The following is a 15,917-nucleotide window of genomic DNA, read 5'->3' on the forward strand; positions in this document are numbered from 1 at the left end:
CACCTTTCGTCCTTCATGCTTTCGCTGGAACATCTCTTCTTTGTCAGTTCCCCTCTGCAACAGCTATTTTGTAGGTTGGAAGCATTGTTATTACACCTTCTCACCTCTTGCAGACCTGTTTTTCTAGGAAAGCTCTTTGTTTTTCTTTCCTGGCAGTGATAGTGTGTGCCTTTTGTTCACCAGGGAGTGGCTGCAGTTCACTTTAGGCACAGCGTGCTGGTGCTGCCTGGCCTATGAGTCTGTTGGTCTGAAGGAGGCCTGCAACTCATTGCCCTGCCATTGTGAAGGTCTGGAGTGAGTGGGCAAGGAGAAAATGGCACCAAAGGAAAGGCAAAGTGCAGGGGGGCACAGCCTGTTGCTGTTCTGTGTGCCTACTGGGTGAGAGCATCAGCAGCAGGGGTCAGTGCAGTTGGGGCTGGATGCAGGTACCCCTGTGGCCATTTCTCCCACCCAGCCTGTGGCATGAGTCAGGAGTGCTTCTGCTTTCCCATGCTCTCACACGCATGGGCAAAGCTGAGGGCACACGTTGTGCTTACTGGCTCATTCCCATGTGCTGTGTCCTACCACTGCAGTGGAAGGTGAGGAGCCCTGGCCGAGGTAATACAGAAATGAAGAACAGAGGAAGGAATGCCACCTGCTCGCTCAAGTTATCCCCAAGCAGTTACTGTGTCTTGGATTTGAAGCTCATATCAAGGTGTGTTCAGGAGAACCTTTTCTCTTTCCTCAGCGTGTTGTAAGTGTATGCAAAGTAAGTGTATGTAGAAGCTTCTGGAGAAGAGGTCAGAGCTACCCTTTGCTATAGCATAGCTGCATGTGTGATTCCAGTGTAGCCATGAGAACTCTAGCTAATAGGATTCTGGACCGTTGTAATGGTGAGCTAAAATCTAGTGTTTCTGTGGTATTAGCACTGTGCAGTCACTTGCATGCTCATGGACAGCTGCAATGCTGTGTAATCTTATGGGTAGGTAAAGTGCACTCTGGTAGCAGCATTACTGCATTATGCTTTGACAAGATATGGTTAAGTGCCTGACAACAATAAATAGTGGTGCTTTTGTACTGGAGGAGAGAGAAAGCTCAGGGAACTTAATAGGTGCCTGTAAATGCTTCCTGCTGAGCAGTGAATTAGTTCTGGCAAGCAAATGTGGTTTTGTGGTTACAGACGTTGTTGTGGCAGGTGTCCTTGGGTGGTGCTTTTATTTAGTATGCCAGAGTATTTCTGAAGGTATAAAGCAGAGATGAGCCTGGAGAAGCCATCTTTGGCAGCGTTAGGTTTGCATTTATTTTCTGTTGTATAGCATTTTCTTTGGAAGCAGCAGTACTAAGAGCAAAGGATTGGTAAGAGCAGCAGGTTGTCTGTCTAGGTCACCAAGTAAAATAAATTGTACCTGGTAATTTTAAAGGGTAATTCCCATTTGGCTGGGGGAATTCCTGGAGGATTCCTGGAGGAATAGATTAGCTGCAGGCTGGTTGACTGCTGGACTTGCTCTGTGCCTGTGTCAAATTATATTTTACATATGCCTGGACAGATTTTATCTGCATTCTCCGACAGGCTCATCAAGTCCAGAACAACTGCTGGTGTTTGGCAGGATGCTGTCTCTCCTGTTTCTATAGAACATTTGTGTGGGGAGAAGGCATGGAAATGTTTATTCACTGGTAAATAAGTGGGTATTCCACAGGATATGCTGATAAGCCCTGCTTGCAAGTAGTCCTCTTCAATTCTTAGCTCTGTGTCATCTTTGCTGCTTGTCTGTGCTCTCTGCGCAGTGAAAGTGCAGATGAAAGCTCAGGACATCAGTACTGACCCAAGGCATGGATGGAGGGTGGACTGTGCGTAAGGAGTGAAGAGTTGATAGCTGAAGGGCTGCTCTCTGATCATTTTTTGTTTAGTTAGCCTTGGGCCCTAGAAATAGCTGGTGCAAAGGTGCTCTGCTCTAAATATACCAGGACTCTAAAATAAAACCATAATCGGATTGCAGCTCTGGGCAGGCTTTTCCACCCTCAGTTATCCAAGATCTGGAGTGGAAAGGATTGGAGGGGTCTGTGAGAGGGGTAGTGCTCACACATCGTAAGAACAGCTTTCTTTGTGCTAGTGAGGAAGCGAATGAGGGCTCTTCCTCCTGGTTTTCAGCATGTGAATACCACGGGGTTTGTCAACTTCAGTTTTCTTCTTCAGCTGAATGCTCCTACTGCTTGTTTGTGTCAGAAAGCTGTCCCTGGTGGGTGCAGTTCCACATCTGCACTGTGCAAAGGGACAACTTAAATGCAACATGAACCTCCCTGGATTTGCCATTTGACTTTTTGTGTGTTACACTGCAGAGCCACAGACCTCCAGAGTGCTTAAGGTCACAGTGTGTCATTCCACAGGCTTCAGAATAGAATGCAGTGCGATCCTTCTGCTTTGGTTTGCCTAGAGGGTTAGAAAATACTTAATTTTTGTGTAGATGCTAGAATAGTTTGTATGGGATATCCTTGGTGTTGATCCTGGCACTGTAAATGGGCATTTCTCCTTGTCTTTTTTTCTATTCATCTCTTACTGTGTTTCCTTACTGACTAGTCTGAGCAGGATAGTTTGCAGTGTGCATGTCAGTATGTGTTAGTGGTCTCGTTTGCTAATTGAAACTGTGAGGTGAGTTCCTAAACTTTGCAATTTAGGGGGAAAAAATGCTAGAAGGCAGGTAGTTTCACCTTACCTCGGGGCATATGTTTCATTTGTGTCCACCAGGAAAAGCAGTTTAACTAACAACACAATTAGTTGAATAGCTCTCAGATTCAGAACTTGGTCACTGTCCATTGCAATGGACAGCAGATGTGTTTTCCCTTGATGCACATAGGTGGCACTGTTGATCTGCAAATTAATAGCTGTAGGCAGAAGGTGGCTTTCTAGCAGTTTCTCAGACCTTCAAAAATTGGGATATTTGGAAGTGCTGGCTCTGGGTGCTGTAGATTTTTGGGGAATCCTGCTATTTGCACCTTTTGTCACTAAGCTGTCCTACCAGCTGCTGCAGCAGACTTCCCCTCATTGCTCCCAGGTGGGATGTTGGGGGTACTGCCTGCTTCCAACCAATCTGTTTGCTTCAGCGCCCTTTAAAATGAGAGCTTTAGGAGGAAGAGTGCTGTCTTCTTGTAATCCTTGCGTGGGTTCATTTGTGAAAGCAAATGAAACGGGAAAGGTAATTAAGTGAAGTTTTACTATAGCATGTGGAATGTTATAGCACTAGCAGTTTTACCTTGTTCAGGTATGAAGGCAAAAAGAGGTGTCTAAAAGGAGGTTCCCAGGAGTGGCAGAGCCTCTCTGGGGGAGGTAAAACCTTGGGGAGGAACTGGAAAAGGAAGAAGTTGTAGCAGGAACAAGCTGGGGGCAAGGAGGGAGAGGTTATGTGTACATCATATGCAGAAAAGAGGCAAAAGTTGTCAGAACTACTTCACAGCAAAACAGTTCTTTAATATTTGGTCAAACTCAGAACTGGTCTTGCTTTCTCCTGGGCAGGATCTGGACTAACCCTATTTTTCTTTTTCTTTCCCTTGTTTCTCCTCAGTGTTCAGGATAAAGATGGAGTGCTGGATCCTGTAGCTATCCCTCGGTTCATTCCAGAAATCACAATTGGAGGCACTGAATACGATAAAATCTATTACGAATTTCGATCGGTAAGTAACCATGGAAGGGGAGCACTTGTCCAACAGCCAAACAACAGTCCCTGAAACAGTGGGAGTGCATTTACCACTGTCCTGTGCACAGTGTTAATCTCATGTACACAGATGAGCATTTCAAAGAGCGAGTTCTGGGTTTTGCCTGGATCCCCACTTTATTTTTGAAGTCTAGCTCCTACATAAGAGGAATAATGAAACAAATGGTTTGTTTCGTAAGCTGATTTTCTTTTTTGATCTTTAGATGTGGACTAAAGGATAAGTGGTTTTTCCTTTGTCTTTGTTTCTCCTGCCCTGATTAGTCTCTGACCTCTGAAATCTAAAATAATCCTTTGAGTCAAACAAGAAAATTGGAAACCCATGGCGACTAAAGAAGGCTGCTTATAAAACCCTTGGGGAGGGGGTGTTTTTCTGAAGTGGGCTGAGGAGGTAGGAACATTACATTGGATCTTGAAACTGTTGTTGCTTTAAATAGTTTGTTTCTGTAAGCGGGCACACATCCAAAGCCTGTTGTGGCCCAGCACTCTCATACACCTCATGCAGGCTCCCACACAATGTTTTAATTAGCTGCTTGCCTTTCTGATTCTGCAGACAATGGCTTCCAATTGACTTAGCACTTTGTCTTATTGGTTATTGTTGTTCAGCTGGCATGGGGTCTTGCCCTACCATGCAGCATTCTCCTAAGGCCCAGGTGTTGTGAATTCTCATCAGAGAAATCGTGGCACTGATGGCAATTAAGTAATGATGATTGGACAAACAGAAGTTGCAGGTGATGGTTCATTTTCGAGTTGCGTTGAAATCTTCTATGGTTGCTGGGTTTTTGTTTATTTTCCTAGAAATCACAAAGGGAAAGGAATACCTGTATGAATTGTTTCTAACCAGTGCAAATCTCAGTCTAAGAGTTTGTGAAGTCCTTCACTCCAAGAGATACCCACGTGTGTGCAGCGTGTACTTCATAATGGCTGTCAGCACACAACATCCATCTGCACTGAGCTTTCTTCCCATAGATGATAGGGTTTTTTGGCTGAAACATCACTTAGCAGCGGAGCTGGGAGTTGCTGAGGCCGCCTGTCACACAGCTAGGTGTGACCTCAGAGCTGTGTGTTGGAAGCAGGGGGACTACTTCTGAAAGCCCCCCTTTTTTTTCATCTAGCTGTACAACAGTACGTTCCTCTGTGTGTTGGTATGTAACTGGGTACATCCTGCCTCTTCAGATAGCTGCCTTCAGGGAGAAGTCACTTCTCTTGAGCAGAGGGGTGCTTAGGAGTAGGTATATGAATACCTGGGGAAGAAAGCTGGGATCTTGGATTGCTCTGCTCGATGCCAGTTAGTTGGCAGCAGGAGCCTAAGCTTTTCATTGCAAAAAACATTGCCAAAATAAAATCTCCCATCTGCGGGCGTGCTTTTAGGCCCTGATTCAGGGAAGTTAGTATGGAAAGTGATAATGTCATTTGGGATAAGGAGGAGTCGTGTGATTCACAAAGAATTCTGTTAAATCCAGACAATACCCACTAGTATTTTTTTCTCTTCTGGATACTTAAACTCTTGTAAGCCCTCAGGCACGGGGAATGTGCACAGTGGAAAAGATGTGAAGCATTCCTGCTTTGCTTAAGCTACTAGAAAGGTGAGCACAGAGCCAGCCCCACATGCTGTTTAATGTTCTGACAATCCAATTGTTTGCATTGAAACTTAAGAGCTGCGTTTTTCCTCCAACTTTGCTTAGCAAACAAAGTTGTGAGTTTCTGCTTGCTTGCATTCAGAGGTAATATAGCACAACACCAAGCAGCACAGACAGGAGAAGCAGATGAACTGTAGATGCTGGTTTTGATGGGAGGGAGTCTTAGCTCATAAACCCTCGCCTTGCCCATGTCTGTGCACAGATGGTTGCAGCTCTGCTACCACTCTTGCGTTTGAAGACAGATAAAGATTTTAGGCTCACGTGACTTGTAAATAAAGGCTTAATTATGGTGTAATTACAGAATTTGAACTTTTCCTTGTGGGAAATGCGTGCTTTTAAAGTTAGAGTAATGATGTTTACCAAATAAACACAATGATTTGTGTAGGGGATTTTTCTTCCTCGGCAGTCCTGTAACTAGTTATACATCCCTGGTCATACAAATAGGCAACTGCTGTGCTTTTCTGAGCTGCATGCACACAATTCATGCTGCCTAATAACGGTGGTTTACAGGGATTTGTGAATTCCAGGCAGAAGCTGGGTTTTGTTCAAAATATCAATTAGTCACAAGCAACTGAGGAGGAGGAAGGAAACGCTTCTCAGGGAGCGAGATTTGAGTACATTTTCCTTTCCTCAAACTCATGAGGTAACCACATACAGCTCTGAACAGCAGAAGATTGCTTTTTATGTATATCCTCTTTATTTCTTCTGTAAATGTTCTTTTCCTATGTGAGGAGGTGGCTTTCTGCCTCTTTCTCTTAGCGTGGAGTCATCTGGCAGGGCTCAGACGTTCTGTTCAGGCATTCATAAACTTCTAAAGATGCTTTTCTGGCAAGGGAAAAAGTAACCTTTTAGTCGGGGTATGTAGATCAGAGATAAGCATGTTCATTCTTAAGTGAAGTAACATTATTTTAGGAACTGTCAGACTAGTAAAGACTTGAATCCTATGGGGTTTTTTTTGTCTTTTTCCACAACTGCTGCATCTCTGCACTTTCTTCCAACCACTCACAGTCCCACAGATAGTGCTTCAAACTCCATGTGCACCACATGAAGCTGGAGCACATAGGCAGATGTGTTTGCAGAGAGGACAAAACCAAACGATTCTGTGCACTTAAATAATGTGCTTGTGTACTTTACACTCCCAAATGGTGTTGGCAAGTCCTGCCTGAATCTCCTAGGGATGGTGAAAAGAGCGTGTTTATGTGCATGCTCTTTGCTGTCTCCATAGAGGTGCAGTTGTCTGAGCTTCATATTCAGACTGTCACCTGTGTTTTTACCCCAGTGTTTTTAAAGAGAGATCTAAGAAATCCTGGAGGAGAACAAGGCTATTTTCAGTAGAATGCTATAAAATGCAGCTTGCATCCAATGCTTTCGGTTTTTTGTTGTTTTTTTTTTCTATCTTCTCTCCAGGGGGTAAGGATGTGCAGTGGGAGTCTTGCGTCCTCTTTCTAGCTTGCTTGGATTCTTTAAGTGCATGCATGGGTGTATATATTAAAGAAAATGAACAAATGCTCAGACACATAAACTCTTCCCACAATACAGGTCCATGCACCTAGAAGTTCCTTTTTGTAATAAAAAACATTTTGATAAAAGATTTACTTTATCTTTTTGTTAGCCCAAGTACAATTGGAAGAAAGGCAGGGATGTGTGCCTTACCCTTGGAGCAGGCAGTTTGTGAAGAATTCTTTGAAGAATTTGTTCTACACTCTTGAACTACCTTCAAAGATGCTTTCTAATGCAATATGAGCTCCAGTGAGTGCATGTGCAGAAGTGATAGTTGTCATCTTTCCATCTGAGGCATCCTTTTGCTCTTGTACCTGATCGGTGAACCCTGTGCTTCTCTCTCTTTACCCACATACTGCTTTCCCACCCCATGTACTGCCTGTTTGCTGATCCTGGGGTTCCCTTCAACTTCCATCCAGTGATATCTTGCCTTGATCATTCCTGTCCTCCTCCAGACCAAATTGTGCAATGTCCCTTTCTTTCATGAGATAAACTTTGCACTCTCGCCGTACTTACTGCGTGAGGAAAGCAGAGACAAAAGAACTGATTCCTCTCCAGCTATTCCTTCCATCCCTTACACATCTCATATTATATTTGTCACTGCAGCTCTATATAGTGTGAAATCAATGCAGTGAGCTTTACTGTGGTGGATAACTCTTGTGGGGTGGTACACACCTTAGCCTTTGGCCTCAGATCTTACACAGGCTTGTTGCAGCATTACACAAGCATATATGCACATATACATAATCTGCTCTGTGTGGATAAATAGAGCATCAGAGAAGTTATGGTTTTGCTTTTGTTTTTTTACAGGATCCTGTAGCTTTTCACATTTTACTCAGGTAACAAGAGTTGGCTTCCATGCTAGTCTTGCCTTGCAGAATTCAGGAGTTTAGGATATTCTCTTTTTTTTTCTTCTTTCTATGTTTGTAATTATATCAAAGGTGGATACCATGGTAACAATCTTCTGTTTTTCCTCTCCTGCCATTTTTTTTCCTTGTCTTGCCAAACTTCTTGTTTTTTAGGACCAAGGATTCCTGTTCCATTTCTTATTTTTATGGAGCTGTTTGACAGTTGTAATGCCCAGCCCTATCTGCTTTTGGATTCAGGAGGGAATGAAAACAGGCAAGCAATAAATTAGGAAAAGCTCAATTTATTTTTGCTGCTTTATCTCTGCACAAATATTTTTAGCCATTTCTAAAATAAAGGAAGATGTTGCCTGGCTAGATAGCTACAGGACTACAGGAACCCAAGGAACTACTAAAAATGAAGGTTAATAAAGTTGTTTCTGAAGGTTTTCGGGGAAAGGGTGGGAATAGGCTCATGATCTGCTTCTGTTTCCTTCTCACTGGTCCTCCTCTGTTCTCATCAATCTTCAGTGTGCATGGGAAGCGTGAAAAGTTTGAATAACCCATCTTCTGCTTTGGAACCGTGTAGCTTCTCTTCCCTGCTTACCTTCAAGGATAGCATGGACAATAGGCAAAGATATCCATCCCAAATATGGGGGGGGAGGAGGACTTTGAGTGGCCTTGGGACTGTGTCAGATCTCTCTTCAGTTTTGTTTTAGATGACAAGTCATGCTGTCCCAGGCACTGGGTGCCTACCTAAATCAAAAAGGCAGTAACATCCTGCTGCCATCATGCTTTTCTCCTGATAGTATCTTTATAGCAGGAAGCACTCTCGGGGTTTCTTAATGTAGAAATGGTGTTGGAAGAGCTGCTTTCACTTATGGTCACAGAATGGCTTGGGTTGGATGAGTTCTTAAAGATCATCCAGTTCCAGCCTGAGTTCTGTTGGCAGTCCTGTTGTAAGGAGCTTTTTGCATTGTGCCTGCCCAGCTAAAGAAATGAATCTACAGTTAGCTAAGTCTTTGTGCCTCATGTTTGGTTGCTTTTTCCTGTGGTAGACAGCAGACCCTGCACTATGAGGTGGGTAATTGGTGTTCTTAACATGCTCTTTCCTAAGGAAAAACAAAGTATTCTGCCTGTGTGGAGTATAGCTAATGTTGCAAGTTGACACTGGAAAATCACTGCAGCAAAATATTTAGCAGTGCCCTGTTGCTTATTTATTCTTGGCTGCCTTGCAAAAGCAAAGCTGGAGATATACATTAGATTGTTTATGGTGTTTGTAGTTGTTCAGATTGCAGGTTACAAATTCCTTTCTACAGATCAGATTCCTGCTGATACTCAGCTATGTGGTTTGAAGTGAAAATGCTTCGGCTTTAAAGAAATGAGCCATGTCCTCCTTATGGACACTTATCTTTCCATAGGATCTTTAATGACTTCTCTGTGTTTTGTTGGGTGGGGTTTTTTTGGTTGTTTTTTGAGAGTTACGTGTTGGTTTTTGTTTTAAATGAATGAATGAAGGGTAGGAATCATTGAACAATTTCACTCAATTGTGTCTGTTTTAACTTCAATTCAGTAAAGCTGAGCGCTGTCTTACCCAGGCTATAGTGAGTGTTCACAGCACTAAGTAAAGGATAGTAGGAGCCAGGCTGTAGGCAAACATCTGTCTGTGCCAGCCCTCTGGAAATTAGACTGCACACCTCATGAATGCATGTTTAGGGGTAGAAAGGGAGAGCAGTGATTCTTCCTTGCTCCTGGAATGCTGGAAAAGAAGACAGACTCCAAGCTTATGGATATAGACCTTTTCAGGCTATTAAAACTCTCCAGAGCTCTACCTGTACATGTTTGGTTTGAAATGATTTTATATGCTGTGGCTGCAGCATATAGCAAACAGCTGGCTAAAGCTGTTTGTTGCTACTCTGCAGCATATACCACTTTAGAGGGCTTTTCATCACCTTTATAGCTTTGACAGGCACTTCTGTGGCAGAGTTCTTAATTTAACTGATGAGATGATCTTGTTTTCATCTTTTTTACTGATGTTCTTTTAAAGTTGAGCAGTTTGATTCCTCTGAGCCGGCTCTACCTTTGCTGGGTAAAACTTATCTCATTAGTTCCTTTCTTCACATAGTGCATTTTATAGCATGTTTCTTGAGTTAATCCCTGCTGCCAGCTCCAGGTTCTGCGATGTATCACAGCAGACCAAAGCTTGATTCTCAGTCTCAGAGAAGTCTCTGTTATCCAGCAGTGATCCTGCAGGAGCTGACATTCACCTCCTCAGGCTGTTGGGTCTCTCTGGAGGGATCTCAGCTCCCACTTGCATTTCCGGGGCTGCTTCAGCTGTGAGCTGCAGTCCTGTCTTACAAAGCATATGTCTAGATTGCCACGGTGGTAACCACATGGGAAAGACTGTAGCTGATGATGCCAGGGATGTTGGGTGGGATTTGTCTGACCCTACGTGCTGCTACACTTATTTTCCTTGGGAACGTTTGGTAGAGGTCATGCATAATAAGATGAACTACTGTTGCTGTTGTTAACATGTCAGTTAAGTTGTACCTTTTCTTTAGGCTTATTCAAGTTTGATTTGAAGGTAAAGAGCATGGAGCAGCCCTGTGAATGCACCAGCCACTTGAAAGTGATGTGGCATTGCTGCAAGTTTGACTGGTAAACTTACACTTAATTTCAGCTCATGGAAGATGAAAATCTCTTCGAAGTATTCACTTGATCTCCCATTGAGAGGCTAAATTTATAGTTTATAGTGTCCTTCAGCAAGGGATCCATCTAGCCATTGGCTTTGCTTATTGGCACCTGTATCTTGGTCTGGAAGAAGTCAAATATTTAGCCCCTCTTTCTCACAGGTACTGGTGAGTTTCATGGAGCTGTGTCCCATTTCCCTTCGATCACCTCTCTTCCAGCCATCACCTTTCCTGTCTGTCATATTGGCAGCCTTGGTGCTGGCTGCTTGTTCCCATCCCTGCCCTTATATTGTTGCTGCAGCCAGCAGGCTGGGAGCTTCAGCTTGCTTTAAAGCTAAGGATGCAGGGTGGAGTCTCAGCTTAGCCAATTGCTGGCCCTGAAAGCAGCACATCCTACAGCTTCCCCACATCTCTATGTCTGCCTCCCACCACTTCTCTTTGCAGCTGCTGGGCCGAAGGAGCTCATTGAGTCACTGAAAATAAGCCAGCCAAAAGGAGTGCTTAGCTTCTCACTGGGTGAGGGAGGTGTCTAGGCTTGTGGAATGATACAGCAAGCTGCAGTGAGACGAGATGATGATGAGTACCATAGGATCTCTCCCTTCTCTTGATATCAAGCTGTGTCTGTTCTATTCTATCCATGCCTAGTTGTGCAGCTTTACTATGGGCAGTTCTGAAAAATACGAGCCTTGAAGGACTCTTCCTCAAAAGTCATCTCTGTTGCTTGTGCCTAAAATAGATGATGCACAGAACATAAACTCACATGATTCTGCTTGCTAGGTAAAATGAGATTTGTTTATGTGCAGTTTGGAAGGGTGTTTGGAAGGCCCCTTAGCATACCCTGAAACTCCACTGCTTTTGCCAAGGCCCACTGCGAGTAATGGAGTAGGGATGAATACTTATTATAAAAATTGCTTTGATGTTTTTTGCATGTCTTTAACCAGAGGCACATGTGGAATTTGTTTTGGACAATGAATTTGAATTCTGCTGGGATTGATATTGTGTTGTTTTAAGAGGGGAGGTTTCCCCAGGAATGAAACTGTAAAGTCATGGATGTTCCCAGAGAGCTCCTGTTGCTTTAGTAATCTTGTTATATGGGAATTCTCTTAGGTATCAGAGGGCCAATTATGTACTGCCCAGAAAGGACCAGGGAGAGATGTTTTTGTGCTAGAATTAATAGATACAGGCTGGTCACAGCAGGTTTGATGCCCTGCCTAACTCACCACTGTAAATTTGTAGGGCAGGGATAGTAATCATTTATTTCCATCTCACATCTCCTCTTTGCTCAGCAGGAGTAACTCTTAACAGGACAGCGTGGTTTCTTCTGATGTTTAGACAAGACATTAAAGACAAGCCGAAATGAAATACCCTAGAAAAACTGATCAAGAATGACTTGTAATAGCTTGTGACAGGGCAGGGTGGTGGATGTCTTATGAAGGAAGTTGAAATCTTCAGCTAGCTGGATGCTTTGTGGAACAAAATCTCTTCTGACATTAAAATAAAGGGGGGAAAAAAGATACTCTACCTTTCTTAAAACAGGCTTCAGCATGGATTAAATGGCTGTTATTGTGGCCTGTGTGTAGATTTCATCAGGGCAGCTCTCTTAAACAGGATACTTGCCCAGTTTCTTTGAAAGGAAAGATCACTAGGAAACCTGGAACCAGGTTTTGTGTGGAGCTGGGTGGACAATCTGTGCTTAATTAATTGTGAAGAGTGCACCTGATATGCTATTTTGCTTGTTATTTTGTTTTTCATTATTATACCTGCATCTCTTTTGTCTGTGGGATCACTCACTTTATAGTAATTGCCCAACGTGATGACATTAGGTATCGATCCTGTTGCTGGGAGTTGCAGTATCCTGTGGCTTACTTATCTAGTGGGTACAGAGTCTGGTTCACATTTACTCAGGCAGCAACTGCGCTAAAATTTTGCCTTGCTTTAGCAAAACTAGTTGCTAAGAGATGCTTTTGCTGACCTGCTGGTGCAGCCCGCGCTCTCCTAGCCTGCACAGAGCATGTGTGCTGTTTAGCTGTATTGGCAGGCTCTCCCTCACAGTCCTGCATGCTGTGTTAGTAATCTCTTAAAATGGCTGCTACCTAAACAGCCTCTTTCTTCAAATCTTTAAGGCTGAGGGTAGGATGGCTTAGCAGTTGAGTTTGTGATGCTGCCCATGCATGGTCGGCAGGGCTGTGCCCATCCTCTTCCTGAGATGAAAGCTGTTTACTAAGATCGAGAAAAGGAAAATGATGATTATACAGATATATCTAACAAGTGATGCATGAGCAATTGCTCACCACCCCCAGCCGATGCCCAGCTAGCCCCTGAGCAGCAGAACAGAGAGAGATGAACTCCTACCCCTTCAGAACTCCTTCTACATGATGTCATATGGTATGGAATGTCCCTTTGGCCAATCTGTGTCAGCTGTACTAACTTTGTTCCCTCTCAGCTCCATGGGCCCTTCACTGCAAATGGCCTTGACTCTGTTCAGCACTGCTTGGCATGCAGCTGTAAACATCAGAGTGTTATCAATGGTTTTCTCCTAGAACCAAAACACTGCACCACAGCAGACAGTCTGAAGAAAACAATTCCATCCCAGCTGTAACTCAGACTCTTTATTCCATACCATTTACATCATGTTCAGATCCCACAATTTCTACACGTCCTAATTAATTACCATCACCTATATTATACGGCATCTTGTGCATAGAAATGGGTAACGTGCTTCAGGGAAGAAGTAACGTGTTTTTCCTGTTGGTGAGATATTGGCTTAGTTTATATACATATGTGTTCATATATGGTATTGAGATAGTATTTTCTGTGTGTATTCTCTATTTTTCTCTAGAGGAACTAATTTTTCTACAAGTACAAGTCCTTATTTTGCAAAAAAGATTGCTTATTTCTTTTGCAGTTGCTTTGTAGAGGATCTGAAAGTGTTGGTGAACAGTAACAAAATGCCTGACTGAACTTTCTGTTTTCTCTAGCTTCGTGGTCGCAATTATAGGAAAGGCTACAATGCTGAAGCTGGTGACAAATGGATCTGGCTGAAATGAAATCTGCCTCGCTTGGGAGCCCTAACGGTGATCAACCACAGTGGAGAAGAAGCTGAGTTCAGTGTGCCTGCTCTGCATCAATTCTGTGTAGCACAAAGGAAATGCTGGGTAAATCATCTTCCAGCTACAGCATAAGAGAATAGACTCCTCGAAGGCAAATGCAAATCACCTCATTCTGGTTTGTTCTTCCCTGCTGAATTCAGGGTGCTTTGTCTTTGAATGCTTGATAGCCTGTGTGTAATAGAAAAGTGGTATTGCAGGAGCAGACTTGAGATCAGTGCTGAACTTCTTCATCAAGACTGTGGCATGCTATTATACAGAATTATTGTTGTTTTCCTGAATGAAGAGAAATTAAACCTGTATCCTTCTGTTCTCACAAAGTTAATTTCTTGCTCTGTCATGTGTGGTGTTTTATTCGCTTCATTAGAAGAGGCCACCGGCTTAAATAATGCGCTCACATCATGTTCTGAAAGTCTCTTAGCAGACATCAGTATCAAAACAACAAAGAGTAGGGACAAGTTGCTGAGAGAAGGAGGGAAGTTTCCTTGATGCAAACAGCAAAAAGGCTGTGCTTAGAAGTAAAACAAACAAAAAATGAAGATAATTGCCTGCAGTTGTCCTCATAGCTTCTTCCTGTGAATGGGAGCCATAGATCAATGTGTTCGTGGGGTATAAGAGACAGAAGTAAGTATTATTTTTGTAAGTCCCCGAAAACCCAAGTTCTTTCCTTTTAAATGAATGGTTCATTTGGTATTAGTTAGTCACACAAATGAGCCACCCTTGGCATTGGCTCAAGCATTTTTGTCCAGATTTGGTCTGCAGAAATGTTGTGTTTCCATCAAGGGGCTGAGCACGTCTGTCACTGGATGGAAGTGCTGTCAGGCATTCTGGCTTTCAGGGCAGTGCCTTTGAATTAAGCAAGGAGGTCTAGGGTAGAAAAGTATCTCTTCTTACTGATCTCTGAGTTCTCTTTCTGTGTTTTATGGCTTTAATTGCATTTCCAATTGCAAAAGGACTGACCCCTTTGGTACCGCTGTGCCACCCTGTGCTGATGCAGCTGGTGGATACACGGAGAGGGCTGAGTGCTGGGAAGCAGTGCCAAGTATGGGAGTGTGAAGCTGTCGGCCTCAGCTCTCTGAAGTTCTGTGGTCTTGAGTCCTGGTCAGCAGCAGGAGCTGCTCGGTGTGGTCTTCATGCTGCTGAACTGTGCTGTCAGCTGCTGCCTCCTGCTCCTCACAGGGCAACTTGTAAGGGTTTGTGCCTTTCTTGGTACCTTGGCGCTCTTGGCCACAGATGTGGTTAAAATAAAGCTTGCCTAGCTTGAGGCTTTGTGCATTTTCACCTTCTAGATCTCTGTGTGTTCCAGCAAGGCCACGTGTTTCCTCATCCCATGCCTTTCCCAGGAAGGTGTGTCCTGGTGGTCTGGTGCCTGAGAGCCTGAGCCACTGGTGTCTGTTCCTGTGGATGAGATCCTGAGCAATCAGTGTGTTAGCTTTCCTTTAACTGTCTCACAGCAGCCAGTCATGAGTGTGGAGATGAAAAGAACATCTGCTGGGGCTTTAGATTCCCTTTGGAGGAGTCCAGCTCTGTTTTTACAGGTGTCCTCCATCTCAGTGTTGCTCTGTTTCCCAGGTGTTGTAATTCACTTGGCAATGCACGCAGTGTCAGAACTCTTAGAAGGGCGTTCTGCGCTGTGCGTGTGGTGCTGGCACAGCTGTTGAGTTTAACTTTGCTTTAGCAGGGCACGACGTGGTGCAGAGCATTTATCAGAGCCTTCCCTGCCTGCTCCAGTGGGCCCCGAGTTCAGCTTTGGATGTGAAGGAGTTTAACTCCAGCGCTGTTGGCTTGTGTGGCAAGCGGTGTGGTATGACAAAATACAGATGGGACATAGTTTTAATCCACGTTTTAACTTCTCTTCAGAAGTAAAACCATTTACAGACTATTTCTGAGAAGGAAATAACTTTCTCTCCCCTTGCTGTGGGAAGGAGTGTTAGCTGTGTTTTTTCTCTTCCCTCCTTCCTACTCCAACACTTGAAATAAAAAATCTCCTAGCAAGCCAGCTGTAAAGTCTTTGACTTTTGAAGGCTATTCTGTGCCAGTTAAATGAAACTGTCTCCAGTTCTTTATTAGATTGCAAAAGATAAAATGACTCAAGTCCTCTTCGCACTACTGCGTAGGTGCATATGTGATATTATCTACAGTCTGTCTTGTTATCCCCAGTTCCCATTGCCTGTATTAATGCATAGGGAAGCTTGCCTCTTGCCTGTCATGTCCCATGCTTGAATTCTGCCTACTTTCCAAAGGCAGATTCACAGGGAATGGTGTTGATTCATCTAGAGCCATCTACCCCATGTTATGTGCAGAGCCACTGGGATTCCCAGCATCAGTGTCAGTCCAGTAATGTCCACCACCCTTTGGTTCACTGCCCATTTGCTCAAGGAGGGTGAAAACAAAGAAAGAGGAGATGGGAACAGGTCCTGTCACCAGAATGATGGCTTGGTACACTGCAGTC

The 15,917-nt window shown here is 43.8% G+C and overlaps 1 protein-coding gene across 1 annotated transcript in view; it reads left to right on the top strand.

Annotated features, from left to right (window-relative positions):
• NDUFA10 (NADH:ubiquinone oxidoreductase subunit A10) overlaps window positions 1–13,790 on the top strand; it is a 34,212-nt gene extending 20,422 nt beyond the window's left edge. The window contains exons 9-10 of the mRNA XM_015867812.1: window positions 3,537–3,645; window positions 13,337–13,790. Coding sequence (XP_015723298.1) covers window positions 3,537–3,645; window positions 13,337–13,405 — 178 coding nt within the window. The 3' untranslated portion in view covers window positions 13,406–13,790. The remainder of the gene's footprint in view (window positions 1–3,536; window positions 3,646–13,336) is intronic.
• The last annotated feature ends 2,127 nt before the right edge of the window (window positions 13,791–15,917 follow it).

This window comes from Coturnix japonica, chromosome 7 (genome assembly GCF_001577835.2).
Source record: "Coturnix japonica isolate 7356 chromosome 7, Coturnix japonica 2.1, whole genome shotgun sequence".
Classification (NCBI taxonomy): domain Eukaryota; kingdom Metazoa; phylum Chordata; class Aves; order Galliformes; family Phasianidae; genus Coturnix; species Coturnix japonica.